The following is a 27,920-nucleotide window of genomic DNA, read 5'->3' on the forward strand; positions in this document are numbered from 1 at the left end:
TTTGCAGCAACATGGATGGACCTGGAGATTATCATACTAAGTCAGTCAGACAGAGAAAGACAAAGGTCATGCTATCACTTCTATGAGGAATCTAAAAAACAAAAGATACAAACGAAATTATTTACAAAACAGAAACAGACAGATTTAGAGGATGAATTTATGGTTACGGGGGTGGGGAAGGGTAGTGGAAGATAGATTTGGAGTTTGGGAATAACAGGTACACACTACTGTACATAAAACAGATAACCAATAAGCACTTACTGTATACCACAGGGAACTCTGCTCAATATTCTGTAATAATCTAAATGGGAAAAAAATCTGAAAGAGAATAGAGGTATATATGTATAATGGAATCACTTTGTTATACACTAGAAACGAACACAAGGTGGCTAGTCAACTATACTCCAGTGTTAAAATAAAGAGTAGAGAATCCTTGAAAAAACAGATGTTAGAAATATGAGTTCTACAAGAGCTTTAGTAGATCAAATCAAAACATTTGTTTCAACCTGCACCCTATCGTAATGTGTATTTGGGTACAAGCAGAAATTTTGGAGAATCCCAGGGACGGGGGAGCCTGGTGGGCTGCCGTCTCTGGGGTGGCACAGAGTCGGACATGACTGAAGCGACTTACTTAGCAGCAGCAGCAGCAGCAATTTTGGAAAGAAGCTCCCAGGAAGACAACTGAAGTTTGGTATTTGTAGGCCAAACAGTATACACCAAGAAAATGACATTTTTAATGTAATTTATTTGAAATGCTTCCAGAAAAGTTTAAGGCCATTATACAAAAACATTCATTTCATGAAAACATTCATTGACTTTCTTCTCATAGGCCAGTCCTTGACAGATCTCTTTTCTCAACATGCTGCCCAAAGTGGCTGATGGCTCCTTCAAAGAATGATTCATTCTTTTCTTCACCATCAAACAACTATTCTTGGCTTGTCTCTGCTTCTGTCTGCAGCAGATTCAGTCAGTCCATTGGTAAATCAATATCAACTTAAGAAACAAAGCAGTTTTAAATAAACTTGTAATAGAAAAAAAAATTCACCAAGTTTAAAATCTATAAATACAGAAATATGTTTTACAGGGTAAAATTGACGACTTCTTTTATTTTTGAAAAATAAGTACTATACCTTGTTTTCACACTGATAAATCTCGTCACACAGCTTTCTGAATGCACACGATAGATGTACATAATAAAATGACAACATAGTATTTACTGCTCTCCTTTGTGTAAACTTGAAAGACACAGATTAAAAAAAAAGCTTTTTGGCAATAATTTAGAATCATTACTACTAGTGCTGGTGTGGGTACAATTTTGCACCAGTCATCTTTAACATTTACACTCACGCAGAGCTTTTCTGTGTATTCAGTTAACTTTTTTCAAAGGTCTGCAGCTCACCCTACATTGTAAATCAAGGCTGGACAAAGAGGTTACTAGTTTGGCCAACGCATGCTGATTGATGACGGAGTTAATTAAGTCAGCCTCTGGAGAATGTAATTATGATTCTGATCCCAGCACAGAGCCAGTGATGGCAAATGATGACCCGAAAGTGAAGCAGGAAAACCCCAGGCTCTGATCTTTCCCAGAAGGACACTGGACTTTGCTTTTCTTTTTTAATGCTTCCGACACAAGGTCATGATGGAGGACTTCTTCCAAATTCTTCTCACATGTTTCTATAAACAGAGTCACTGACGCAGCCACAGCCTCTCCGTCATCTCTTCATTCATGCTCGAAAATATGAGTGGGCTGAGGCAGAGGAAACAAAGTGAAGAGGGCCTTTCTGCTATTCCTGCCAGGTTTTCCCAGGCCCGATGAGTTCTGTTCTGATGTTTTAGGCTAGAAATGCCTATCTAAGGCCAGCCAGCATCTATGGCAGAGCCCTCCTCATACAATATACACTTCAGTTCAAGATTCAGAGTTGACAGCCGCTTTTGTGCCGATCCTTTTAAGGTCAGACTTTATTTCATGTCCTAGTAAATTATTGCATCAGATTTGTACTGGATGAAATTGCAAGGTCAAGAGAGCGCTTCTTCCTTTGCGAAATTAAACCTTCAGAATCCCCAGGGATGTTTTCCTGCTTTTTGGTTGGATGATATCAGACCGATTTAACTTGAAACAATGATCTTTCCCAGTTTCCTTCAAACACCATAACGATTACACAGGTAACTTCCTCATGCCCTGTTTGCAAGGCCCTTGAAAATTCATGCCTTTAGCTATTCTGTCAAAGAGCTAGAAAAGTACTAGAGAAATGAGGAAGGATCCTTTAAAAGTAATCTATATGAAACAGCAGATTAGAGGCTGTTTTCTATTTTTTAAAATCCAGCAGGACCAGTGAAAATATTGATAACTTGTTCAAGTACATATCCACCCATCCAGACACTTGGGAAAAACAATACAGGGTAACAATTGCCACAGATTCCAGCTGACACAAATTGGCAGTTACAGTACTAGAGACAAAAAAGTACAGACAGAAGAGACTGGGTCAACACAGTCACAAAAGTGTGAAAAAGTGCTTCTCCAAACCGTTCCACATGTGGAATGCAAATACTGTACAGGTAAGACACAGGGCAACTTCCAGGAAGCACACGCTTCTGTCAGACGTTGCTTTCAACATGCCTGCTGTTCCCACAGGAAGAGTCTGTCTGTTCCATGCGCTCACAGTCGAGGCTGACCTCACTCGTGTCCATGCTACAATCCGATTCACTGTCTGACTGGTCCATCTGCTCAAGTTTTGTTTCTCCCTGTGGCTCCCTGCTCCCGGTGGCGGGATCTAGGAATGGTCCCTCAGAATCAAGGACCGTAGCCTGCCCCGTGGCACACAGAACTGTTTCTTTGGCTTGGCGAATACAGTTGAGCCACTGCTGTTTGTTGAATGTGTCATTGGCTTGTAATGAGTGGGTCTGACTTTGGGATCCATTTTTGAAACTCACTCTGAAGAAGTTTTTAACTAGAAAAAAGAACACACAAAAAAGGTCAGTGGACAGATATTTCCGCAGGTCAAAGATAACCTATGCGGTGACACTAACCCTGGTATTCAGGGCGAGATCACTCACTGATTACTAAATGTCCTACTATTTCAGGACATGGCTCGGCTCCACCCTGCAGCCTCCATCAACCAACAGGTGTTGACACAGGTCTGGCACTCAGTGGCCTTCCAAAGCTATCAAATCAGTACAGAACAACTCTGTCTGGGACCCTGAAGTACTGGGTACCAAACCTGGCCATATATCAAAATCTCCAAACAACATGGTAAAAATACAGATCCCAGGGTCCTCCCCTTAGGAATTTGGATTCAACAGATCTGGAGTCGGGGAGGGAGGGGGAGCTGATAATCTGTCATTTTAACAACTGCCCCAAGCTAAAGCTTTTTCAAGTTCAAGATGCTCTTTGTAACATCAAACAAGTCCAAGATCCTCCACATGATAGTACCTGTGTATTTAGTATTGGATGACTGAGAAGACATGTAAAGATAGAATTCTTTTGTTTTTTTTGCTGCACTGGGTCTTCACTGTAGTACACAGGCCTCTCTAGTTGTTACATGTGGGCTCTAGGGTGCATGGGCTCAGTAGCTGAAGCACGCGTGGGCTTAGCTGCAATATGTGGGATCTCAGTTCCCGGACCAGGGATCGAACCCACGCCCCCTGCACTGGGAACTCAGAACCTTACCCACTGGACCATCGGGGAAGTCCCAAGATACAGACAGAACTCTTAAAAGTTTGGATTCATTTTAAAATGAAATGACATTCTAATAACTGCCAACAGGAGCTATATGCATTTGTTTCTTTAAAATTTTTATTTATTTATATATATTTTTGTTCACGCCATGCCATGTGGCTTGTGGGATCTTAGTTCTCCAAACAGGGGTTGAACGCAGGCCCTCGGAAGTGAAAGCATGCAGTCCTAACCATTGGACTGCCAGGGAAGTCCTGGAGCTATGTGCATTTAAAAAATGATAGTGCACAATATGGAAGACATTTGATTTAATTTAATAACAACATTAACTGGCATTTCATGGGCCCCATGAGTCACATGCATGTGGTTCATGGGCGTGTCTGAGCTCAGTCAGTCCAGTCCCCCTGCAAGATCCTTGAGGTCAACACACTGGCTTCAGATAAATTCAAGCTCCACTCTTTTCTGTGAGGCAAATGCCTTGACTCCTCTACATTTCAGTTTATTTGTAAAATGGGGAAAACAAAGAGATTCAACCTTAGATGGTTATTATGAGGGATAAACATAATAATATATGTAAATGCTCCTACATTGCTATTGGAGAAATGTAAGTACTACCACTAGGGCGGAGGGGCTGGTGTGGAGCTAACAGGCAGTGTATATTAACTACTTGGACAATATGACACCAATATTAACCCAACAGGCTCAAATGTTACTTGCTCAAAGACGACTTCCCTGATCATTTCATCTTAAACAGATCTCCTATTGCTATTCTCTGTCTCCTTAATGGGTTTTAGTTGTTTTTTTTTTAAAAAACACACCCAGAATATTTAGTTATTTCTCATCTATTTTCTCCATCACAAGGTAAATGGAGCCACAGGGCTCCCCCAAAATTGACCTTTGTGGTAGACCAGTGTATACCAGTGCCTGGCACAGTGTTTGACACATAGAAGACCCTAGTTAGACACTGCTATCTAAGCTTCTCTTGGTTAATTCCTTTGTTTACTAAATCTCAAGTCAGAGAAGCCCATTCAAGTAATTACAGATAAACCCTCAGCCCAGTTGACCATAGTTGTGCCTCTTTAGACACAAGTCAGCTATGTGAACTCCCACTGTTAAGCGGCTGCAGTCACATAGGGACAGTCTGGTCTTAAGAAGGCTTTTATCCAGTGGAAGCAGTCAGAGAAAGGGAGCATAGGGGGCACCAGTCATGCTGGACAGAGGTCAACTCACAGTGTCTCACTTAATCCTTAGAACAATCCTATGAAGCAGGTATGCATGCATCCCCACTTTGCAGATGGGAAACTAAGGCTCCTAGAGGTTGAGTAAGGTTCCACAACCTCTAAGTGATGAAACACAACTGAGATGCAATTTGACTCCAAGGCCATGGCTTGTCTCTTTCACCAGCCGGCCACTCCCTGCAAACCACCACTACCAAAGGCATTCCACAGGTCAAGAGGGACAGCCATCCGTACTTCTCTCATTGTTGCTGAATGCCCCGCGTAGGGAGCCGCCCAGCCTCACTTCCCCATCCTGCAAGTCTTCCAGCAGGAGGTCCTTCATGGGGATAGGCTGCCGGTACAGCTGGTAGCAGAGCTGCTCATTGTGGGTAACGGCGCGGGTGATAACAAGCACTTCTTGGAAGAGGAAGACATGTAGTTTCTGGAAGAAAAGAATACACAGGATTCCTTTAAGCAATAATCTAAGGAGTTGATAAGTAGACCTCTGGGGATAACAGGTCCCTGGGTACCAGTTTCAAACTGACCTATGAACTTCTCAGCTCAAATCTACCTCCAGGAGAACACCAGTTGGGGGTTGGAGGCATTTCCAGATGCATCCATTGCCTGTCCTGTAAGAGCACCTCCCAAGGGCCCCAGTGAAGAAGGCCTTTCTGCCTACAGACACCTGCATTCAGGTCTGCCAGCTACAGGCGTGTTCACAATTCACAACACATGCAGGCATACATGGTTTCTAGTACTTTTATTACAGGAATATTAAAAAAGAAATAGAAACCCCATAGAACAAAGGGTGTAATGGAGGAAAAAAAAAAGTCAGTCCTTTCCTGGCTTTAGTTTATTATATCCAGTACAATTCTAAGAGATCAAAATGAGCAACAGTCCATAAAGGATGAGACTGGTATATCTGAGCCTAATATTAATCTTTGCTTCTCAAACCCGTGAAACACTCATTCATTCCACCACAGAGCTGATTATCAGCTTCACCCAGGCACCCTGGCTCGGAACACTGCCCATTCCCGAGGAAACCAGAGTATGCAGCTGTAGCCATGAAGAGAGATGATCAAAGCAGTTGTCCTTCTTGGTAAAGTTCATAAGAACCTCAGTTCTCCGAAGAGGTTGTGCTTAAAGGACTGATGACTGATGTGTGTGTTGTGGGCAAAAAAAGAATCTCGAAAATAAAGGCTTGTCTCAAAACCACATTACAAAAGCAATTTTTCTGAGTGGAGCTGGGGTAAATTGGCTCCATTCAACTCCAAGTGCCAGACTCTTCCCATAGCTTGGAAATGCTTAGGAGTTGAAGTGAGATGATCCATGATTCTGCAGCTAGGTTCTGGTTTTCCAGCAGTAATATTTGGGAACGTCAGCCTAGGAGTTTCAAGGAGGAGACCAGAAGAATAGGGCTGAAAATTCACATTAGAATCCTGACTTGGGGTCAGGGAAGCACTTTCAGTGTTATCAGATAATTTTACATTTGGAAGAAAAGACACTTGTGGGCCATCTACCCCAACCCTGCCACAGACTGACGGATGGACAGACACACACACACACATACATCAAAAACTGCAGAAACGGAAGCTCAACTAAATGTTGGCTTATGGAAACAAAGGATGGTGGTTCTGTATTGGTGTGTATTTGGGGTAGGGGGAGGTCTGAAGACCGCAAAACAAAGAAAAGCACAAAATAACCAAGTAAGGGCTTTTTTCTCTGGTGGTGGAGGGGAATGGTGAAGGGAATGATAATGGGGATTGGTGAGGGGAGGTGTGAGTCACTGTTTCATATACTAAAAATAATCAGAGATTTTTACACTGCTTCTACTTCAAATCTCTCTTCTAGCCAAGGCAGGAGGTTTGAACACTGATTATCTGGGCAACTTTAAAAAAATATTCCTTGTTTATGAATGTTCACTGAGAGTTCCTCTTCCTAGTTGCAGCTCCTTCCTGCCCTCAAACTACTGAGACTTTTTCCCCCTGACTCCTGACTTTATCCATGACTTTTACACCTCCACGGGGAAAAAGCAAAGAAGCAAACAAAAAAACAAAAACAAGTGCCCCCCTTCAATCAAAATCTTTGTTTTCAAAAATCAATCTGCCTGAAACATGAACTAGGTAGGGGTCATCTTTAATGACCCAGGCACAGCCGACCAGAGTCTCAGCCCTTGACTGATGGACAGAAGGAAGACAGGCCCCCGTTCCATACAGTGATGCTCCTTTCTATTCGTCACAGGGCTTCTGAGGAACAGTGTTCAAGGAGTTGGAGTATCACCCATTAGAAGTCTACCAGTGCTTTCCAAAAATCAGCGCAAAGCAGAACGCAGTTGCCTGGTAATCAGTTACTCCCAGTCAAACAGAAACATCTCTTCAAGCAGTGGCCTGTGACAGGTCTCACAACCTTTGTTGCAACATCAGCTGGTTAGATCTACAGCAGCACTGATAATGGACGCTCTGACATGTCCTCAGTGATTTCAAATACCATCTCCAAGCCTGCTCATAAATGCCACTTTATAGCCCAGGTCAAAAAGGCAGCCTCTGAATCATCAAAGCTTTATTAGGAGCTTTTCCATCAAGTTTTGGCTTTCATTCTAAGGGTTGGCTAGATACTAAAGATGAAACAAAAGAGAAGTGGAGACTGTCTCAATGGCCTTCTCAATGCTAAAATATGAACATATGTTATATATAGTACAATCGATATATAAAACATGTTATATATAAATGGATAAAAATCATGGAAATACTGCATATTCGCATTATTTTCTATTGTTACATATTTTAAAAAAGCCTGGTGAGTTGACTCAATTTTGATCTCTCTCTAATTCACGTCCATTTTTCCTTCATGTAAACATTTATTCATTCATTCACTCACATATCCACCTGAGACTACTCAGTGCCTTAGTATATGTCAGGTCTCCATGAAAGGGACTGACAAGGCACAGTCTCCACCCTAAAAGAGCATGATAAAGTGGGAAATGCTAACAGATAAATGGAGAATCACAACCTACCGTAGCAAGCCCTCCAGGGGAGATTTGTGCAAGTTGCTATGACAGGAGAGGAGGAACAATTTCAATATGTACAGAAGAATAAAAGCCAGGAAATGGAGTGTTTACAAGTCAGAGCTAGATGCAGAGCTGATGGTGGGTAGGTTGCTATTTTAAACAAAACACAAAAATAAAAAACTGGTCTCAAAATGTCAGTTTGTGGATAGGCACCAACTCGTAAGAAGAATTTCTCATAAAGCTAAATGAATTCAATTAAAGAACTATCTATTTTTCTGAGATCATATACTTTTAACATCCTGTTAAAATCATTTATTACTTGCTGATAGCAAAGTGGGAGGAGATAGTAATTGTTTTGTGTTTGTTTTTGAGGGTCAAAAACAACAACATGACCAAACAACATAAAAAGCTGGCAACTCTATGATGGTTTCCAAAATTTTTCTGAATATGTACTGGTGATGACATTTAAAATATATGTATAAATAATATATAAAATAAATTTAATAATATATGATCCTGTGATATAAAAGACACTTGAGAAAGTTTTTGTCTAAAGAACATGATTCTGCTTATGGAAGGCATTGTAATAGGAGGCTCAATATCACATGGATGAAGGGGTCAGGGAGGCTCAGGATGAAATCACTGAAGGAGAGCAACTACTCACCACGCCCCGGTTGTTCTTCAGTTCACCATGACAACACAGCACCTTTGAGTTGTCAATTAGAGAGTCTTTCTGGCCTTCCTCCAAGTAAAGAAGTCGCTCTTTATAATAGCGGCATTCAGATTCTCCAGTCTTGATATTGATTTCTGCCACAATTCCCTGAATGATGTTTATCTGTAAAAACAAAAAGGAAGTATGGGGAAAGTAATCAAACCATTCACATCCACAAGGCCCAGGGACTTAACCTTAGAAAGTCGCTAAGATACACTTGGATCTAATTCTGAGATCGCATTATCTAAGCTGCTGCTTTGGGAAAAGGGGGAAAAATGCTTTTAACATACTGTATCTATCTGTCCATATACCATCTATATACATGTACACATATAAATACGTATATATATATTCATTTGTACACACACACACACATCTATATTTGTATTAAATATAAAATCAATGTCGATGTGGAATTTTGTCTGAGAGAAAGAAACGTGAAGTACTGCTTTCAATGTGCAGGACTTATAGCCACTAGGCTCTGTATCATGCATTTCTTAACATATGCTCAACACGGTAGAACAAAAAATATAGCCAAGGAGAGAAAACAAAGCAGAATATAACAGTTCAGAAAAGGGATGGTCCTTGTGGATTTGAAACCCAGTTTCAAGGTCTCTCTCCATGTATTTAACCTACAAACAACACATTCAAATTGGGTGTGAATAAATAGTTTGGGTATCATTTAGTGACAAAACATAACTCATTTATGAAGGGCAGAGAACTAGGAATGGAAAGAAAGGACACTAGGAGTAAGAATGGAGACGATTTGTCTATATACACTCATGCCCATTCCTACAGCACACTCAAACAAGACAGGGGCAGAGTGATTTCAAAGCAATGGTGGATGCATTACGGTTAAATACAAAATGAAGCAAAACAAAACAAGTGAACAACACTGAGACATGTTCAGTGGTCATTTATCCCAATGTGGTGGTGTTTTAGCACATGAATGATAAATCTAAAAATTAGAAAATTCTAGAAAAAAGGAGCAATAAATTAGTTGAGAAAAAAACTCAAAGACACCAATCCAAGGCAAAGGAATGACTTTCTCAGCAGAGACTTCTGTCCCTTAGTAGTGAAAAGACCAACAGTCCCATCTTTCTTGCGGTGGGTTTAATAGAAAACAACAGATGAGAAATGTGAGTAAGGCCTCTTCTTGGTTGCATTGATTTAATGGAAAAACAGACCAGTCTTTGAAAAGCAAGGTTTCAAAAGAGGCCTTTACTCAGCTAAAAGCTACCAGACTTTGTTCAAGTGGCAGTGAATTCTAAGATTGTTAAGTAATTATTTTTCACGTGCCTCGTGACCAAAGAAACTGGATTAAAAACTTCTACACAATTATAGCTTTGGCACTTCTATGCAGTTCAACAGAAGATCTAGCTTTGAGCTGATGTCTGGTGACTGCATCCTAAGGACACAGGTATAATCTACATGCTTTAGCTACTAACAGTTTCAAAGATCATTTATTTATTCTTTTCTGTTTTCCAAATCTGAGTGTAGTACTACTTGATAATTAAAAAAATAAAACACATTATTTTTAAAAGTATAGGTTCTTTACTTCATATAAAGAAGTTTTTTGGTCTTTGATGTCAACCTAATGTTAAGTACAAGTGCTGTGAAATTAATCTGAGTTTCAGTAACACAAAACAAGTAATAAATGGTACACTTTGGTACCCTAACTTTCTCCTTGTTTCTCTCCTCCTTGGTTTTCAAAGATGACTGATTATTTGTTGCTTTCAAAAACAAACAAAACAGAAATTTCACAAAATATACTGAAACTATGAGTCATCTTGCAAATTAATTCAATTAATGTTTGTTGAGCATCTGTTCAGTGTCTGACTAGGTGGTGGCATTCAAGGAAACGAGACAGGGTCCCTGCCCTCAAGAAGCTTAAAATACATGGGCAGTATCTGAACAATTGTTCTGTGTCTACCTTATTTTTCTATTTTATTACATTTTTAATGTGAATTGAAACTCATACTTTTTCCTTTTTTTTTTAAGCCTGAGCATTAAGTGCTGTGGCTCATCTTATCAGACATTACTAGGTGTACCTGGGCAGCTGGAATTAATCAGTATTTGAGTCAATTTTCTGAATTTCCTGCAAGAATCCAGGAAACCAGAAGAGGATGTACGATAGGCATAAAGCGACGTTCATTTCCTAATTTAACTCAGGAACTGAACAGCTGGCATATCACATGAAGATTAATAAACTCAAAAGCCACAGTGCTTCCTTAGGCAGCTATGACTACTCTCAAATGCTGCTTCTTTCTTTGGTGTTTGAAAAAAACACAAAGAGAGACAAAAGAATGGAAACATTTGGTGTTATTCCATATTCTGTATCTGTATTTATTGTAGTGACTCTGGGCCTGCTTTCATTTATTGAAAATACTGCTTTTGTATTTAATTCAGTTGTATACATAACTAATATACCTGCATGCCATGTCTAATCTCTCTGTACTAGTTCTCAAGAGGAAGTTATTTTGCAGAATTGCAGCAAGGAATAAAGTTACACATAGGATATTGCCAATAACAACAATCATGGTAGTTGCGCATTTAAATTTATCGTTGCATTTCTTATTTGGGTTCAGGCTGAAGGGCAGGGGCTAGTAAAGCGACATGATGAAAGATGTCCGTAACAGAATAAGGATTAAACCCCCACATGCTGGAATCGTCATGCTCAAAGTAGACTCTGAAAGCCCTGTCTGTCTGGCCCCTTGTGAGGTAATATCATCTACTCGTTGGCTCCTGACATGGACCAAGAATAGCAGGTTTCACTGTAGTTGCATCAAAAAAAAAAAAAAAAAAAAAAAGGACTGTTCTTTCCATTGATTCCAGTGGGTTGTTTTTGTTTTTTTTTTTTTAGGGAATTGGAGCAGTGGCAGGCAGAGGGAAGAGATGGTTTACAGGATAATTTTCTGACTGAAACAATCCTTAGAATACAAAACAGTAAACAACCAGATCTGGAATATACAAGTATCCAAAGTCCTATTTTAAGATGTTCTCTTTGGGGGGAAATTTCTATCAACCTTTCAAAGCACTATTAAGCAATTCTAATACAGATGTGGTAGTTTACACACTATATTAAAAAGGAAGATCTTTCCTTAGATCCAATCATAAGACTGAATGCTTGGTGTAGAAGAAATTTATTTAGAGTTCTCTGATTTTTTCTTCTCAGAGGAGGAAAATTTATTCAGGGGACATATTAGTTAAGCTACAATGGTAGTGTGGATTTTATGGTTATCAAACATTCATGATGCATTCAAGAGTACAGGGCTAAACATTTCTGTTCATCCAGGATAATGCCACAAGGATTTTGTAAAGAAGAGGAAAAAAAATTGCTGTGCCTATACAGTGTAAATGGACATTTAGAAGACTTGCTTTGTAGACATTTTCAAATGCAGGTATACCATGCTTCACACCTAAATCTGCATGAAGAACTTGGCAAATTTGCCTGAAGAATTTTATGCACTAAGGAAACTGGTGTATTGCAAACAATCATATTCTTATCTATCTGTTTTTAAATTCAAACTTTAGCTTACTTTTTTTTTTCCTTCTTGTTTTTAAACAAAGCATTATTCTTTCATGCTGCGTTTTAAAAAGAAGAAATCTTTACTGGAAAACCTAGAGTAGGCTTGCATTCTTCACCAAAGTAATTATTTAGACTAGTTCGAGTTCCCTGTTGTTCTCATTCCTACAGACCACACACTTGCTGGGATGAGATATGGAGAGGAGGCCACAGTATTGCTCTTTCGAGTAATAAAAACAGACATGAAGTGAGCTGGGCCTCATCTCGGGCCTGCATTCCCCGTTGTGCTGGACTGGGAGCCTGGTCTGTATGCTGGGCCTGCCAGACACCTCAAACACCTTGTGAATCAGGAGAGTCTTTCCTATTCTTCTCTGTCCCTACACGGACAACTGGCCCAGCTCTGGATTGGTGAGGCCTTCCATAAAGCCTGGTAGCTAGACAGATTTCTGTAGTTCCAGAAACAAGAGGGGCTTAAAAAAGTAGCCCGTCTTTCAGCTCTGTGGCAGAGGAGCACAAAGAAGTGGAGAAGTCATAAGAGTGGCAGTTTACACTGACAAGGTTTGGATATCAACTCCATTACCTGTTGGCCCAGACTTGGGCGAATTATTTAATGCCCCCATGCCTTATCTGGTAAAGGAGAACAGCCCTAACATGAACAGCTTTCTCATAGGTTAATGTGAGGGTTAAATGAGATACATAACCCATTAGATGATCACATAAACATGATTTACTAGGTATTCAATACATGTTAGTAGGTGTTATTGTTGTTGCTGTTACTATTTACTACTGTTGTTGTTACTAATTACTATTGAGTTGGCCAAAACGTTCATTTGGGTTTTTGCCATACCATCGTACAGAAAACTCTTTGGCCACCCGATGTTATTAAGCCCCTCTCTGGGAAGAGATGGGCAGTTTGCTCCACCGACTCAAGGCTTTTGATTGATTTTCCAATCACCTCTGTTTATCAGCTTGTTACTGTCCCAGATCCAGTCAGGGAATGAACTATTAGAACTGGTCTCTGCATCCTCACTGCTAACTCCCTGAGCAGGTTTCCAAGACTACGCATCTGGACCACTGCAACATCCTTCCAACTTGATTCCCTGTCCCTAGTCTCTGCTGTCCCCTGTGCTACAGACGCAATGTTACATGTCCAAGATCACACAGCTTGTCAGTGACAGCGCTGGAATTAGAACCTGAATCTAAGCTACTTAAGAAACAAAAGCACAAGAAAGGAAAAGGGTCTCAAATTGATATTTACAACTGCATACCCAATGTGAACCACCACCCTCAAGTCCCTTCTCTTGCTGTTTTCTGACTATTATCAACCCCAGGCAAACTGGTCAATGGCACTCGCTGGCATGACGTACCCTATCATTTCTTTACACCTTTGCCCTGGCTGTTTGCTCCTCTGGCCTGTCATCTCCTCTATCCTGTCCTGCAGAGCACTGCAGCCAGAACTGAGCTCTCTGAGCAGAACGTCACAGTTCACCACATCCCATGATATGGATCTGATTTTTCCTGGTCTTAAATTGCTGCTAGGGAAGAATCCATATTTCCCAAACCACCCAGCCCCATACCCAATACAGTCACTGATGAGTAGATTTGACTAGGCTCTATGCATTAATCTGGGGCCAAGGACAGCTGGGTTTCAAATGGGTGCTGATTTCACAAATGGGCTTCGGTAAAAGGCAAAAGGCAACTTCCATTTGCTAACTAAACAAAGCTACTCAATTTAAAATCTCTACAGAGATCTTACCCTAATAATCAGGAATTGCAACAAACAGATTATAGAGTCACCTATTCAGAATCAAGAAACTTTAGAATCAAAGGGACTTTAGAATGCATTTCATGTAAATACTGCATTTCACAGATTAGGAATAACAGTGATTGACAAAATCAAAACATGGTCAAGTCATGTTGGAAACCAAGATATGTGTATGCTTTAGTCCCTAATAAACCACCACCCTCAGTCCAGCCCTGAATCCAAGATTCCTGTGTCCTAGTACCCAGGGACCCTTCATTCACACATTTACCCAATCTTACAACCACTGGGGAAAGACCAAGGGGAGAAAGAAAGAAACTCACAGCTTCTTCCAGGTGCTGCTGATCTGGATTATCATTTGGTGTGTGTCTCAAGATTTCTCGAAGAAGCAGAGGGTATTTCACCAGACGGCTTCGTGGAATATCCAGGAAATTCCAGAGATCTAGTTTTCGGCTAAAGGGGGATTCTAAACATCGCTGCAGGAAATCTTGGACTCGGTGATCTTGTTTTTTGTGGTCCAGCAGAGCTTTGGCAGCTACTTGATTGCTGCAGTAGCTGTCGTAGGAGCTGAGACAAGGCAGCTAAGAAAGGAACATGAAAGGAGGGGTGCAGCATTAAAATAAGTATGCTCTGAAGCTACACGCTGACATCACTCATTGGGACTGAACAAAGCCTAACTGGTCTCCAGGCCTGCCCAACATCTCTCTGTTTGCAAGGCTGGAGGAGACACACATGGAATCTTCAAAATGGCAGGCAATAGACAGACAGCTCTTTAGGCTCCGGCTTGCTTGCACAGTTATTTTCTTAGCGGCATGTTTACTTTCTTGGTTATTAAGACCTCAATAATTTGTTTGCATTTCTGTCAATCTAAGCTAGACGCAAAAGAACTGGAATTACTGTATATGTGCACAATTCAGAATTTTCCTAAATGAGGATTACTGCATATGCATACAGAATTGTCTTAAACTTTCAAAAGTATCTGGTGAGAGGAAAGAATATTTTTTAATAAGGGTTCTTTTAAAATTATTAATAAGAAACTAATCTAGAAGAGTTGATGGCACAAAAAGAAAGGAGTCAGACCCCACAGCCCAGACTTTTGCATGGCCCAGAGCAAGCACCTCTACCTACATTAGTTTTAAAGTACTTGATTTCAAGGTAGACCAATTATAAAGAAATCCAAGAAGTTAAAAGTATAATTAGTAAAAAAATTAGATACAGAAAGCATTTACAAATGTCTTTAAAATTAGTTCTGACAGGCCAGAATATACCTTATGGTTAATATCACAATTCCATGCAAAGATTATTGTTGTTGTTGTTTAGTCACTAAATCTTGGCTGATTCTTTTGCGATCCTGTGGACTGTAGTCTGCCAGGCTCCCCTGTCCACGGGATGTTTCAGGCAAGAACACTGGAGGGCCAACATTGCCATTTCCTTCTCCAGGGCTCTCCACCCCTCCCCTGACCTGGGGATTGAACCTGCATCACCTGAACTGGCAGGCAGGTGCTTTACCACTGAGCCACCAGGGAAGCCCTCTGCAAAGAATAAACTTTAAGACGCTGGAACACTTTTGAGTCCATCATCTTCCTTCCAGCCAAATACTAATTTCCCTGACATATCCCATTAGTCACAAGGTGCAAACACAAGGTCAAAGACTCAGTGAAAGGGCTGCTCATCTCCCCTTTCCACTCCTCCCTATGATGGCACCCTCATGTACAAGCTGTCAGCTTCCAGAAGGTCATCAGAGGCAATAAAATGCAGCCAACGGTCCTGCAGTGTTTGCTTCCCTCCCTGGACTAGGAAGTCACATCCACCACAACGCCTGTTCTGTAGAAGGATTCAGTGTGAGATGGTGGCAAGAGGGTCTTTCATTTTTGGATCCTCAGTGCTGTGCACTAGGCCCACTATACAGCAGACAAAGTTTGTATTTTGAAAGAACTAATAAATGAATGTTTAATGGATTACTGGATTAGATAACATTTGATGGTTTATGAACTCAGCTTAAAAATAAGCTGCAGCGGCATTTGAAAAACGGGTCAAAGTTTAACTGTCCTGCTGCTTCTTTTACACCTTTTATCGAAATTATTTTCTCAGTGACTGACATCAGACAAGATACCATGGAAGTCAAGTTTAAAAAGTTCACTGTTGAGTTTAACATTTTTGGAAACGTCTACCTTCCTTACATGTAATGAAAACAAAAACCTCTCTATTTAAAAGGGCTGCAGAAATTCTTTTCTCTATGCTGTGTTTGAAAGTAATAATAATTGGGACTTATACACACACAGACACACCCCACATGTGGCACTGTGGCTTGTAATTCAGATCTTCAGAGTTAATTCGAAAGAGACTCAGGCCCTCTTAATTTCATTTCCATTTCCTTGCCTTTTAAAAAGACTTGGAAATGGCCAATGTTTTCATTATGGAGAAACAAATCAGTAGTAACCATCAGATGTAATCCAGCTAAGCACCCCAACCACGCTATCGCTTGCTGTCCAATGGGCCGTTACTCTCTCTGACCATGCAGCCCTGCTGCCATGGCAACCAAATCTGGCTCTGATCCTGCGTTCACACCTGACAGGGTCCTCATTTCCTGAGCATAACCTGAAAACCTATCTGGTACAGCTCACTGGCTAGAAAAAGCCACAAGTGATCTATAACCAGATAGGGAATGAAGAATACACATATCTTGGTTTCCAAATGCAGTGCAATAACTCTAGAACAGGGAGAATCACATTCAAAGCCTAACTCAGTTACTAGTCAAGGGACCCTTCAGAAGCCTTTCTTCACCTACAAAATGCACATACTAATATCCTCTTTTAGTGAGATGTTGAGATACAGCAGATAAAAAGTGTTAACAGGAGGTTGGTTCCCAGTTGAGAACTGGTAGCTACTAGCTGTTATTATTTACTCCAAAAATATTTTTATTGAAGAAATTATGGTTTAGAGAAGCCAAACTACTTGCTTAGCTGGAGACAAAACCAGTCTGAAGTGTGTTTGTCCTTCCCACAACCCCTGAGAGTTCTGAAGTACTCCCCATCTTTTAGACTATCAAGAATTTATAAGAAAATGCTTTCTCTTTTTTTTTTTTTTTTAAAGAAATTCTTTCTACCTTCCTAACATTATGAAAAGTGATAGAACAAAGTTGTTTTTTGTTTTTTTGCTTCCGTGCATCCTGACTCTCTCTTTGGAATGAAAATTTAATTAGAACCCAAATTAACATGAGAACTTGCTGCTCAGTAGCACTGATAAATTATTTTATTACTAAAAAAATGTTAGCATGAACATGTAATTTGGGAAGCTGTTTCTTTATGAGAAAGGGAGGTTTATGAGAACAGGCCAGCCCATGGTTACTGATCTCCAGTAAAGAAGGTGGTTCCCTGAAAAAAACCCACCACTCTCTTTAAGGTCTTTAAAGTAAAAGCAATTGATTCATTCTAAGGTCAAAAGGACTGGTCAGGGCAATCCCACTTGGGCAGCTTACTTGTTTAAAAGAGCTTTTTTGCCCACTTTTTTCCTTTGGGGGGAAATAAATCAATTTTTCATGGGTGGAATGGGCTTTGACTTTTCTCATTCAAAGTCTACTAAGATGTTTATTTTGTTCTGTTAAAAAGACCAGAACTCAAACAGATGCACCCCTTGGTTTACAATGCCCACTCGCACGGACACATCTGCAGTGAAGAGAGGCAAAACATTTAACAGCTCATCAGGCCTGATAAATAGGGACCATTTCCCACGAGATCTGTTAACAATGGGCCAGTTGTGTGATTTTAGGCTGCTCTTCAAGCTGCAAGTTCCCATTTGATGTCTAAGTGTCCAGACAGCAATGGACTGGCATGGTCAAACATCTTTGGTGTAAGTACAGAAAAGGACTACAAAACCTACCCTCAAATCAAACCAATTTCCTAACAAAAGTGCATTTGTTTCAGAAAAAGAAAAGTAGCAGACTGCGTTCATTTTTGCTTCTCGCATGAACAGACAATTTGTATATGATGTCTAAGGAAACCTTATAGTTGTACACTGCCGTCTCATCAAAAACAGGAGTCATCGTGCCTTTCTGAACTTGTTCCTTCTCCCACCAAAGCAGTCCACAGACTGAAGAAGTTTAAGAAGCAGTAGGGCAGACTCTCTCATCTCATTACACCTCCTCTGTCTCCAGCTGGCTGACTCTTTTTAGAGAAATTTTTCTGTGGGCTAATGAAGTTAAGACATCTACCAGGGCTCATAATAAAATGAAAGTTAAAAAAAAAATAAGATGAATGATCTCTCTTGAAATATTAAGGCACATTTTCTAAATTATTTATCTTAGAACATTACTTGACTTTCATATACCCTTGGGATATTTCAGCCTCAGTGCTAAAACTGACTCCTGGACTAAAGCTAAGTCATGAAACGGTCCAAGTTTCTTGATCAAGGCAGTAATGGAGAAGCATTAAGGTAAGAAAAGCTTACTTGCTGAAGATTTAGGAGGGTTAATATACAAATAAAGTGTAACCTGATAAACACAACTCACATGGTAATAGGATTTATAATCTTCACACACTCTCCAAATAGTGGAATGACTCTAGCACTGCTACTGTGGCACTTCCTGCCTATTCTGGAACACTGTGTGGATCAGAGGGAGCTCATACTGCCTGGAAGAAGTCTTCAAAGTAATCTGCTTTCATTATCTGCTTCATAACAAATGAAAAATACCTGGGGCAGGGGTGGAACACTCAAGGACCTACAGAGGGAAACAGAAATGCATAATAGGGAGCAGCGGGGCCTGTGGCAAAACCGAAAGTGCATACCTTGTCTAAAATAAACTACAACTGAACCACCACTGTAAGCACTTAGTAAAACACTAACTCAGCCGCAGAACCAACCATAATCTAAAGTCACAACTGATTTCCTCAATTATGAAAGGGTATGGGTTATGTTGGGGTACAGATCAACATAATACCCAGCTCTCGTAAGAAGTTACTTAGGATCAGATATATGCTAAACATTAACAGTATTTAGTTATTACCTTGTCTATGAAATGACATTTGACCATAAGGAAAACAAATTTTTTTTTTGGTAGCACAAATAAAGCTTTCTTAGTGATGCACAGGAAGCTGTCGTTAAATATTCACTAGGATGAGAGGTAATAGCCATATTTGTAATTGGAGTGATATGAATATTAATTAGTTTTACTTAATTTGATGTGAAACTAGTAACAATTTCATGTGTGCCTTTACCTCTTTCATTGCACAAAGGCCATGTTATCTTTAAATGCAATTCATTTATAATAAGAAAAACACTGTTTCTATGCTCTGAGGTGATAAAGGCTAATAAATATAAATTAAACTAGAAACTTGCCATTTTAATTTTTCTGATGTGAAACCAAAAGTTTGCCTATACAAAAAAGACCAGCTAAAATGAAACTCCATTGACATTACTGAAAATCATCTTCAGTCAAAGCCAGAGAACTTTTCTTACCCAGCCCACGAGGATGGGACCGACATGCTCAGTCGAGCCATCGGGCTTGCGGACATCTCGAAGCTGACTAAGGAGGTCTGGTGAGAAACAAACAGAGTCCTTATTTTGTTAGGCACTCAAAATATGAACAGGGCTAGGAAAGTCTGGGTTACTCATGTTATTACATAACCATGACTTGTTATAAGACAACTCAGTTAATGCTACAAGTCACGACTCATCCTGGGAACAAAATTATACCTTCATGGAGAGGAATCAGGGAGTCCAGTGTTCCAAAAATTTGATTCAACTCCTGTTCTGTCATTATGGAGAGTTTCAGCATAGGGTCGTGATAGGCCTGCACAAGAAGGGCAAGAGATGGAAGCACGCATTTACAATCAGAAAAAGCAAGCTGTTAATGTAAATGGCTTCTGAGAGGCCCTATGCAGTAACAGAGTGTATGGCTTTCCCCAGTGATTCTCCCATAATGCTGCACAAACAGCAGATGGGTGTGGTTGGAGCAGATGAGAATCCGGTATTGCCTTCAGCCTTTGCACTTGTTGATACACTAAAGCTGATTTTTTTCAAGCTTTTTTTTTTTTTTTCCATAGTATATCTTACATCTCAGAAAGGGCAGGAATTCTAAATAAAGAGCAGATTTGATTTATATAATGTTTTAAAAATTAACCTTATTGAAGGTCCAGCAGCTTGAAAAATTCCCACTGTGTACAAAATTAGTTACCACTAGGTTATTTTTCAATCAGTCCATATTTAAACTGTGAAGGGGGAAAAAGGTGCTTGGCATCCTTTACTATGAAATTGAAGCAGAGAGGGCAAAACCTCTGCCAATCTTATCATCTCTTATTAATGGTAAGTAAACCACAGTTCAGTTCAGTTGTTCAGTTGTGTCCGATTTTTTGCAACCCCATGGACTACAGCATGCCAGGCTTCCCTGTCCATCACCAACTCCCGGAGCCTGCTCAAACTCATGTCCATCAAGTCGGTGATGCCATCCGACCATCTCGTCCTCTGTTGTCCCCCTCTCCTCCTGCCTTCAATCTTTCCCAGCATCAGGGTCTTTTCCAATGAATTGGTTCTTCACATCAGGTGGCCAAGGTTTTGGAGTTTCAGCTTCAGCATCAGTCCTTCCAGTGAATATTCAGGACTGATTTCCTTTAGGATTGACTGGGTTGATCATGGATAATACATGCGTACACAATTATACCCAAGGCACTGCAAAGACAGACTGCACAGTCCCTGCCTTCAAGGAGTTTTATAAAGCTCACTGGGAAGATTAAAAAAAAAGGTGTGGAAAAATTAATATTAAAAAAAAGTTTAAGATTAAAAATAGGAGAGATGTCACATGGCAGCAAAAATTCACCAGATGATAACTGCTCTAGTAGATCAGAGAATTAGAGGTGGATTGGCTACTGGATATTTTAAAGATGAGGTGCTTGGCACAGAGAAGGAGGTAGTAAATACTGTGGAATGAACTGGTATTTGAGTTTGCTTCTGGAGGACAGGTAGACTTGGATGGTTGAAATGAAAGGGAGGGGTTTGCAGGAGGCAGGGCCAGCAAAGCAAAGGATACAAGTGAAAAAGGTAAGGAGGTTGATCTTGGGGGAGGAAGGAGGAGCTGGACTTATGACCAGCAAGAGGTCTCCTAGAGTTAAATGCCTTCTCTGTCCTCCCCATCTTCTTCACCTTCAGCCCTGCCCAAAACTCAATTTTTGTTGGCTGTATCCAACAAAAGCTCAGATGGCCATCTCTCAGGAATGCTACAGACGGGACTTGATATTAGCATAAAGTTAGGTTTCCAGGTCGGGAAGATCCCCTGCAGAAGCAAATGGCACCTACATGAGTATTCCTGTCTGGAGAATTCCATGGACACAGGAGCCTGGAGGGCTACATACAGCCCATGGGGTCGCAAAGAATGGGACATGAATGAGCAACTGAGCACATTCACACACACAAGGACACTTAGAAGGAGGGAAGCATCTTTCCAACCCTGTAATTTCTTGAGAAAGCTATGAGTGTCACAGGAAGAAGTCTGGATTTTAGCTTCCACGGGGGACAATGGAAAGGTTTTTGAGGCAGGATGGCTGTCAAGATTATGCAGACTACAAGGCATGAATTTCCTCTCCCTTCCCACACACAAAGTGATTACAGACAATTTTCCATATGAAAGACCCTAACTTACAAGACAGTATTCAACTGCCTTCATGAATGACTTTATCCACTTAGGGGACTCAAACGACCATTCCAATTTCAGACGTCTGCACATTCTCTCCCGGGGCTGAGGGAGTCCTGCCTGTGAGACTTCTAGGACAATGAAATACATGTGAAGCCAGGCCTCATGAACACTTTCTGATTAAAATGAGGTATTCTTTGACGTGTGTTAGAGACATGCACAGGTGTCAGCCCTAAAGGTGTCAGGTCTCGAGTCTTCTTGCTTTGAGCCGTTTTCCCTATTGCTTGGTCTGTAGGTGCTTCTCAATTTTTTCTGACCTGTCTTAGTCATAAAAAGAGTGATCATAAAGTACAGTCTTAGAACTGTGAAATTACTCAGAGGAAAATAAGCAGGAGGTGACTCAAAGGACCACTGGATTTGAATGTACCTTTTTTGCCAATTTCAAGTCCTCTATTAAATCTTCTTCTCCTTGAGAAAGCTCAAAGATCGCCTGCAAGGAAAGGTAACACACATTTACTAAACTTTCATTTATGAGACCAAATTCAAATGATGCTGGTGCCAGTGCTCAAAGCCTCAAATCTACTTATTTCTTCAGGATTTTTACAGGATTCTTTAAACATTAAATTAACCCAAAGCAATTGTATCTAGTGACTAAAACCTACAAAGAAACAATTATGCAAAACTTCTGTGTAATGTGCTTATCTGTTTGTGGGAAAAAGAGTTTCCATATATGCTTCCCATCCAACAAGTCATCTTTCACTTACAGAATTTTGATGCAGCTGAACAAGACAAAATTATTTTAGGTGAAATAATTAGAATTTGAGCCATGGTTGGGAGTCTGTGTCTTGGCTGTGAATGGCAATCATAATAAATGATACAGGGTCTGTTCTCAGTGATGGATATGGAATCATTATTAACTGGGCCATCACAATTTGTCTTCCTTCTATTCAACAGAAGGTGAATCTCAACAGAGAGCGTTATTCCTATCAGCCACTTGTGTTATGGCTGCATTGTAGGAAGAATCCAATATTTTATCACTCTAAATGTCTGGTGAAGTTAATTCATTCTAAATTACTTCTCACCTTCACCCTGTACAATAAATAAAAGCACAGGAGCTGGCTGTGTGAAAATGAACCATCTCTAATTTGGCTCTATTAAGCCATCTTAATCTAAGAGCTACGATGCACAGAACAGTCTTTCACTTTCACCTAAGAGTCTAAACTGTTGGCAAACTTAACGTTATTAAAGGACTGCATGTTTGCGGTGATGGTTCAGGGGCTACGGCATGTGTTTTGAATTAGAGGGAAGAAGGCAGCAGGCGTGGAGAGCACCTGCACCCCTGGGCCTGGTGAACAGTGGGGTGATGAACATGCTCCCTGGCCACAGGAGGAGGCTGGCCGCTGTGCTGGAGGCCAGTGCACGGTGACCCCTCTCAAGGTCCAGTAAAGTTTCCACGTCATGACCTCCTGGTACTCTATATTTTGTTTAACCTTTTATTTTGAAATAATTATAGACTCACATGAGGAGTTACAAAAATAATACAGAGAGGATCTGTATAGCCATGACTCAGCCTCCTGCATTGGTGGCACCTTATATAACTATAGAGCATTATCAAGTCCAGGACGTAGGTAGGCACAATACAATTAACTATTTTTACTTGGACCCTGGGAGCTTCCCAGGTGGCTCAGTGGTATAGAAACTGGCTGCCAAAGCAGGAGACTCAGGTTTGATCCCTGGGTTGGGAAGATCCCCTGGAGGAGGAAACTGGACCTTCCTCAGATTTCCTTGTATGTCTGTTTCACCAGAGCTCAGTGTGGTCCCCAGGAGAGGAGGACCACAGAAGCTATAGTGGGGTACATGGTGGGCAAGCATCTGTGTGGGTGGAAAGCATGAAGACCATGGGCTTTGGAGTAGGACAGACTTGGGTTTAAATCCCACCTCTGAAACTTTCTAGGTGGGTAACCCTGTACCTTAATAATCTCCTCATCTGCAGAACCAATCCTCCCATCTTTCCGTCCTACTATCAGAAAGTCCAGGTTATACATGCACACTATTCACACTTGGGGAAAGACAGAAAAATATAAAGAGTCTGTAAAATTTAAATCATCCACAATATCATCTTGTTAACCACTGTTAAAAATTTTGCCACTGTTAATAATTCTGCAAATGATATTATTAGTGTACATATTATGTTTAAATTACCTATCATTTTTAAAAATAGATAATACATCAACATGGTTCAAAATTCATAGCATAGGAATGGCCACATGGTGAAAACTTCCCTCTCGCCTCCTTCTTGCCATCTAGTTATCCTATCAGGAGTCAACAATGTTACCAGCTCCTTATACATCTTTTCAGAATTATTTTATGCATCTATAAGCAAATACAGAGCTTCCCTGATGGCTCAGTTGGTAAAGAATCCGCCTGCAATGCAGGAGACCACGGTTTGACTTGGGTTGGGAAGATCCACTGGAGAAAGGATAGGCTACCCACTCTAGTATTCTTGGGCTTCCCTTGTGGCTCAGCTGGTAAAGAACCCGCCTGCAATGCAGGAGACCTGGGTTTGATCCTGGGTTGGAAAGATCCTCTGGAGAAGGGAAAGGCTACCCACTCCAGCATTCTGGCCTTGAAAATTCCATGGACTGTATAGTCCATGGGGTTGCAGAGAGTCAGATATGACTGAGCACCTTTCACTTTCATGCAGATACACACACATACACACACACTCATTTTTCCTTCTTCTACATAAATGGTGCCATACTATAACACCCTGCTTTGTGTCTTGTTTTATCCACTTAGCCAACACTTGTGTTTCTATAGTTACAAAAGGTATGGGCATTCATTATGGAACCAGGCCTTGATAATAGATGTTCTTTCTGGCACTGTTTTAAATGTTTCTGTGATGAATAATCTTACACGTACTTTGTTTCATCTACGTACAAGTATGCCTGGCAGATAAAGTCCTAGAAAAGAACTGCTGAGTCAAAAACCTAGACAGTTCTCAAATACTCCTTCCGCCAATGTCAGGTTTTCTACTGGAAAAGATATTCCAAGGATTTCTCTAGATGATACACCTTTGAAGTGTTTAGCACAGCTTGGCACATGACAAGTTCCCTATAAAGTAATATTATCATAGCCATCTAGAGCTACAGATGCAGAAAATTTATAGGGAATAAATTAACTGCATTCCATACAAAAGTCTTCCATAAAACTGGATCAGAGTTTCAGAAACTGAATATTTAAAAATATTCCAGAAGGTGCTATTAAGATATAATTAATGTGATTATTTCTGGGAACGCTAGGATCCTAAACAGATACTTTCTGATTCATCTTCTTTATAAAATCAGATTTTCCAATCACTTTCTTTTTCTTCTCCTCTTATTTATTTGACTGCTCTCAGTCTTAGTTGCAGCATGTGGGATCTTTAGTTGTGGCATGTGGGATCTAGTTCTCTGACCAGGGATGGAACCTGGGCCCCCGGCACTAGGAGCACCAAGTCTTAGCCACTGGACAACCAGGGAAGTCCCCACATCAGTTTTTTTTTAAAGTCAGGGCCATACCAAACCGGCTGGATACTGGCTTCTCGGTCCCTTACAAGGTCTGACATCCCCATTCGCCCTCCTTCTAACGATGCGGTGAAGAACTCACTTGGAGACAGGGGCATAGATGCGGCCTGGCTCTCACCCCTCCAAACACACCCCCAACTCCAGAGGCCCCAGCCTACCTCCTGCCGTTTGATTTCCTTGGACGTGAGCATCTGATTGACGCACACATCGAAGGTCTCACTCCACAGCTTGCTGTCTCTCCGCTTTGTGCTCGAGGGGGCAGCATTCCTGGACCAGGGTCGGGGGCCCAGGAGGTCGGGACGGCTCTCACTGCGGAAGCTGATGGACCGCTGAACAATGAGAAAAACAAACCGTCACAGGCACAGCAGCAGGACTGCGTGGATCATTTGAGTGGCTTCCTGTCACTGACAGAACATAAATCAGACATGTGCAAGGAGGAGAGGAAAATGCCACGAGGCCCGCGGGAAGTAAGGCATTGTCTCTCGCCTACGTGCTAAGGAAAATTGGGCAAGGGGCCGCTTTCAGAGACGTGCTGGGAGTATCCGTTCTGCGAGACTGGGCTAACCCTGTGTACCATAGCATAAGAGCACTTCAGGTCAAATGCGTGCGCACAGGCAGCTCTCAGTCAAGGGATGGGCTCTGCTTTCTTCAGTGGACACCTCCGCTCTCGAGAAGAACAAAGGTTAACAGAAGTGAATGTTCTCCAAAAAACAAACCAATCCAACATCTGGCTAGTAGGCCTACTGTCCTTCTGGGAACACAGCCCACTCTCCTTGGGTAACCCCTCTCACTTCATTTGGGCAGACTCCCCCAGACCTGACCAATCAGAGTACCCTACCACCCTGGTTCAGAGAGGGGACCTAATTCCCTGGAATTTGCTGTGTGCTCCATGGGAGAAAGAACAGACGACCGTTCCTTCAGGACTATAAGCTTAAAAGATAACATTAGCAGCAGTTTCTTGCAGCAACTCAATCTGGTCACACAGAAGATTGTGTATGCTACAGGAGAGCATAAAGGGACACACAGAACAAAAGAAGGAGAGAGTTCACAGTGGGGAGGAAGGGAACAGCAAGCTCTACCAACACCATCTGAGCCCCTGGATCTCAGTGTGATTGAAGCCAGGAATAGTCATGCAAAGACTAAGGGGCTGATACACTCCCCTTTCGGTTTACATTCACCTCAGCTGTGGTTCTGTCAGTTACCATCCTGGCAGCAAAGGACACCAGTCTCGCCTTATTTTTCTTATTTTCCAAAGAGGTTCTAGTGGACTTTGGGGTGGTCTAATCATCCAAAGTCTTCCCGGGTGGCTGAGACATGCCAGCACAGTGCTTTCTCTTGACAAATGCAAATGATCAAGAAGAAAGCTGAGTGTATCATCTTCAGCCTTCATCCAGAAGATTTCAACACACTTATTGGAAATGTTGCCAAAGCAACGAGGTGTTGCTGTGCTCAAAAGTCACATTCTTATTTAGCAAGAGTTCCTGCCATGGCTGTGGCCACATGTCTATGGCCTTCAATGTGAAGTTCCAACTCCTTAGTTGGGCAAGTCCTCTTGTAATCTGCCCACAGTCTGTACATCTAGGATCACCTCCTAGCACTCAACCATGAGCCCCCTATTCTCCAGCTCTATGCGGTTATCTGCTGGATATGCCCTAAATGAATGCTCTCCCATTAGCTGTGCTTCCTTCAAGCAGTCTTCTTTTTCTGGAATGCTTTTCTCTCCTTGCCTTGCTGGTGAACTCCTAACTGTCCTTGGGATAGGTATAATGCAAACACCTCCTCTAGGGAGCCTGTACCAATGTTCTCCCATCCTTTCCCAGAACCATTTGGACATATCTCTGATAGAGTGATGATCACACTTCATGATACTTACGGTTATCTGCTCTGAACTAGAAACTTCTGAGGGTAGGAACTGATTTTGCATGTGAAATATGAGTCATCATCACTGACACCTTCTAAGGTAGCTTTCAAATATTTTGAGATTCAACAATAAAATTTAAGAAAGTATATTTTAAAAGAACTATCCATAACATTGCTGAGTACATTAGAATTCGTCGGCTTCTCAGGTGGCACTATGGTAGAGAATCCGCCTGTCAATGCAGGAGGCACAGGAGAAGACTTGGGTATGATCCCTAGGTTGGGAAGATCCTCTGGGCCTGGCAACCCACTCCAGAAATCTTGCCTGGAGAATCCCCATGGACAGAGGAGCCTGGTGGGCTACAGTCCTTGGGGTCACAAAGAGCCTGCACACATATACGCACATCTGCTTGATAGAATGTTATCTAGCTATTAAGACAATTCTGAGATAGTTCTGTGGCTTTTTTTTTTTTTTGAGATAGTTTTAACAGCTAAAAATCCCTTCTTTGTAAATCAAAATAAAAACAGAATTCAAATCTGTACATGAACACTTTATGAAAAAGTGCACATGAGCGAAGATACAGAAGGAACGCCACAAAATTCTATTGTTTTCGTCTGATTACATTATGGGTATTTTTTTTTACCTAGTTTACAATTTTTCATCAATCAAGAATAATGAGTAAATATGAAAAATTTAAAAAGAGACTGCCAAGGGGCTTCAGAGTACGACCACAACTTCCTGGAAGCAGGAAGCTTCAAACAGCAACACTGCTCTGCAGGCTGGCACAGGTGTCTGTGAGCTTCTGGGCTCAGGGATGAGCTCACGATCACCGGACCAGCCCAGGGCTGGCCAAGAAAGCTCTTGCTCCAAATACAGTTCACTAACAGTACCTCGCAAATCCTTGGGATCTCTTGAAAACAGGCCCTTATAATAAACAGTGACCAGACTAATGCTCGCAGATCCCTCCAGCACTAAAAA

The 27,920-nt window shown here is 41.2% G+C and overlaps 1 protein-coding gene across 4 annotated transcripts in view; it reads right to left on the bottom strand.

Annotated features, from left to right (window-relative positions):
- Positions 1-2,408: 2,408 nt before the first annotated feature.
- The window catches only part of ARHGEF3 (Rho guanine nucleotide exchange factor 3), a 271,833-nt gene continuing 246,321 nt past the window's right edge, over positions 2,409-27,920 (bottom strand). For 3 of the 4 annotated variants that reach the window (XM_052636544.1, XM_052636535.1, XM_052636552.1), the window contains 8 exons: positions 25,243-25,413; positions 21,946-22,008; positions 19,589-19,685; positions 19,352-19,428; positions 14,221-14,478; positions 8,562-8,732; positions 5,146-5,332; positions 2,409-2,948 (listed from right to left, as the gene is read on the bottom strand). In XM_052636544.1, the coding sequence (XP_052492504.1) occupies positions 2,596-2,948; positions 5,146-5,332; positions 8,562-8,732; positions 14,221-14,478; positions 19,352-19,428; positions 19,589-19,685; positions 21,946-22,008; positions 25,243-25,413 (1,377 nt within the window). In that variant the 3' untranslated portion in view covers positions 2,409-2,595. The remainder of the gene's footprint in view (positions 2,949-5,145; positions 5,333-8,561; positions 8,733-14,220; positions 14,479-19,351; positions 19,429-19,588; positions 19,686-21,945; positions 22,009-25,242; positions 25,414-27,920) is intronic. The other variant, XM_052636557.1, reaches the window with a different exon arrangement.

This window comes from Budorcas taxicolor, chromosome 1 (genome assembly GCF_023091745.1).
Source record: "Budorcas taxicolor isolate Tak-1 chromosome 1, Takin1.1, whole genome shotgun sequence".
Lineage (NCBI taxonomy): Eukaryota > Metazoa > Chordata > Mammalia > Artiodactyla > Bovidae > Budorcas > Budorcas taxicolor.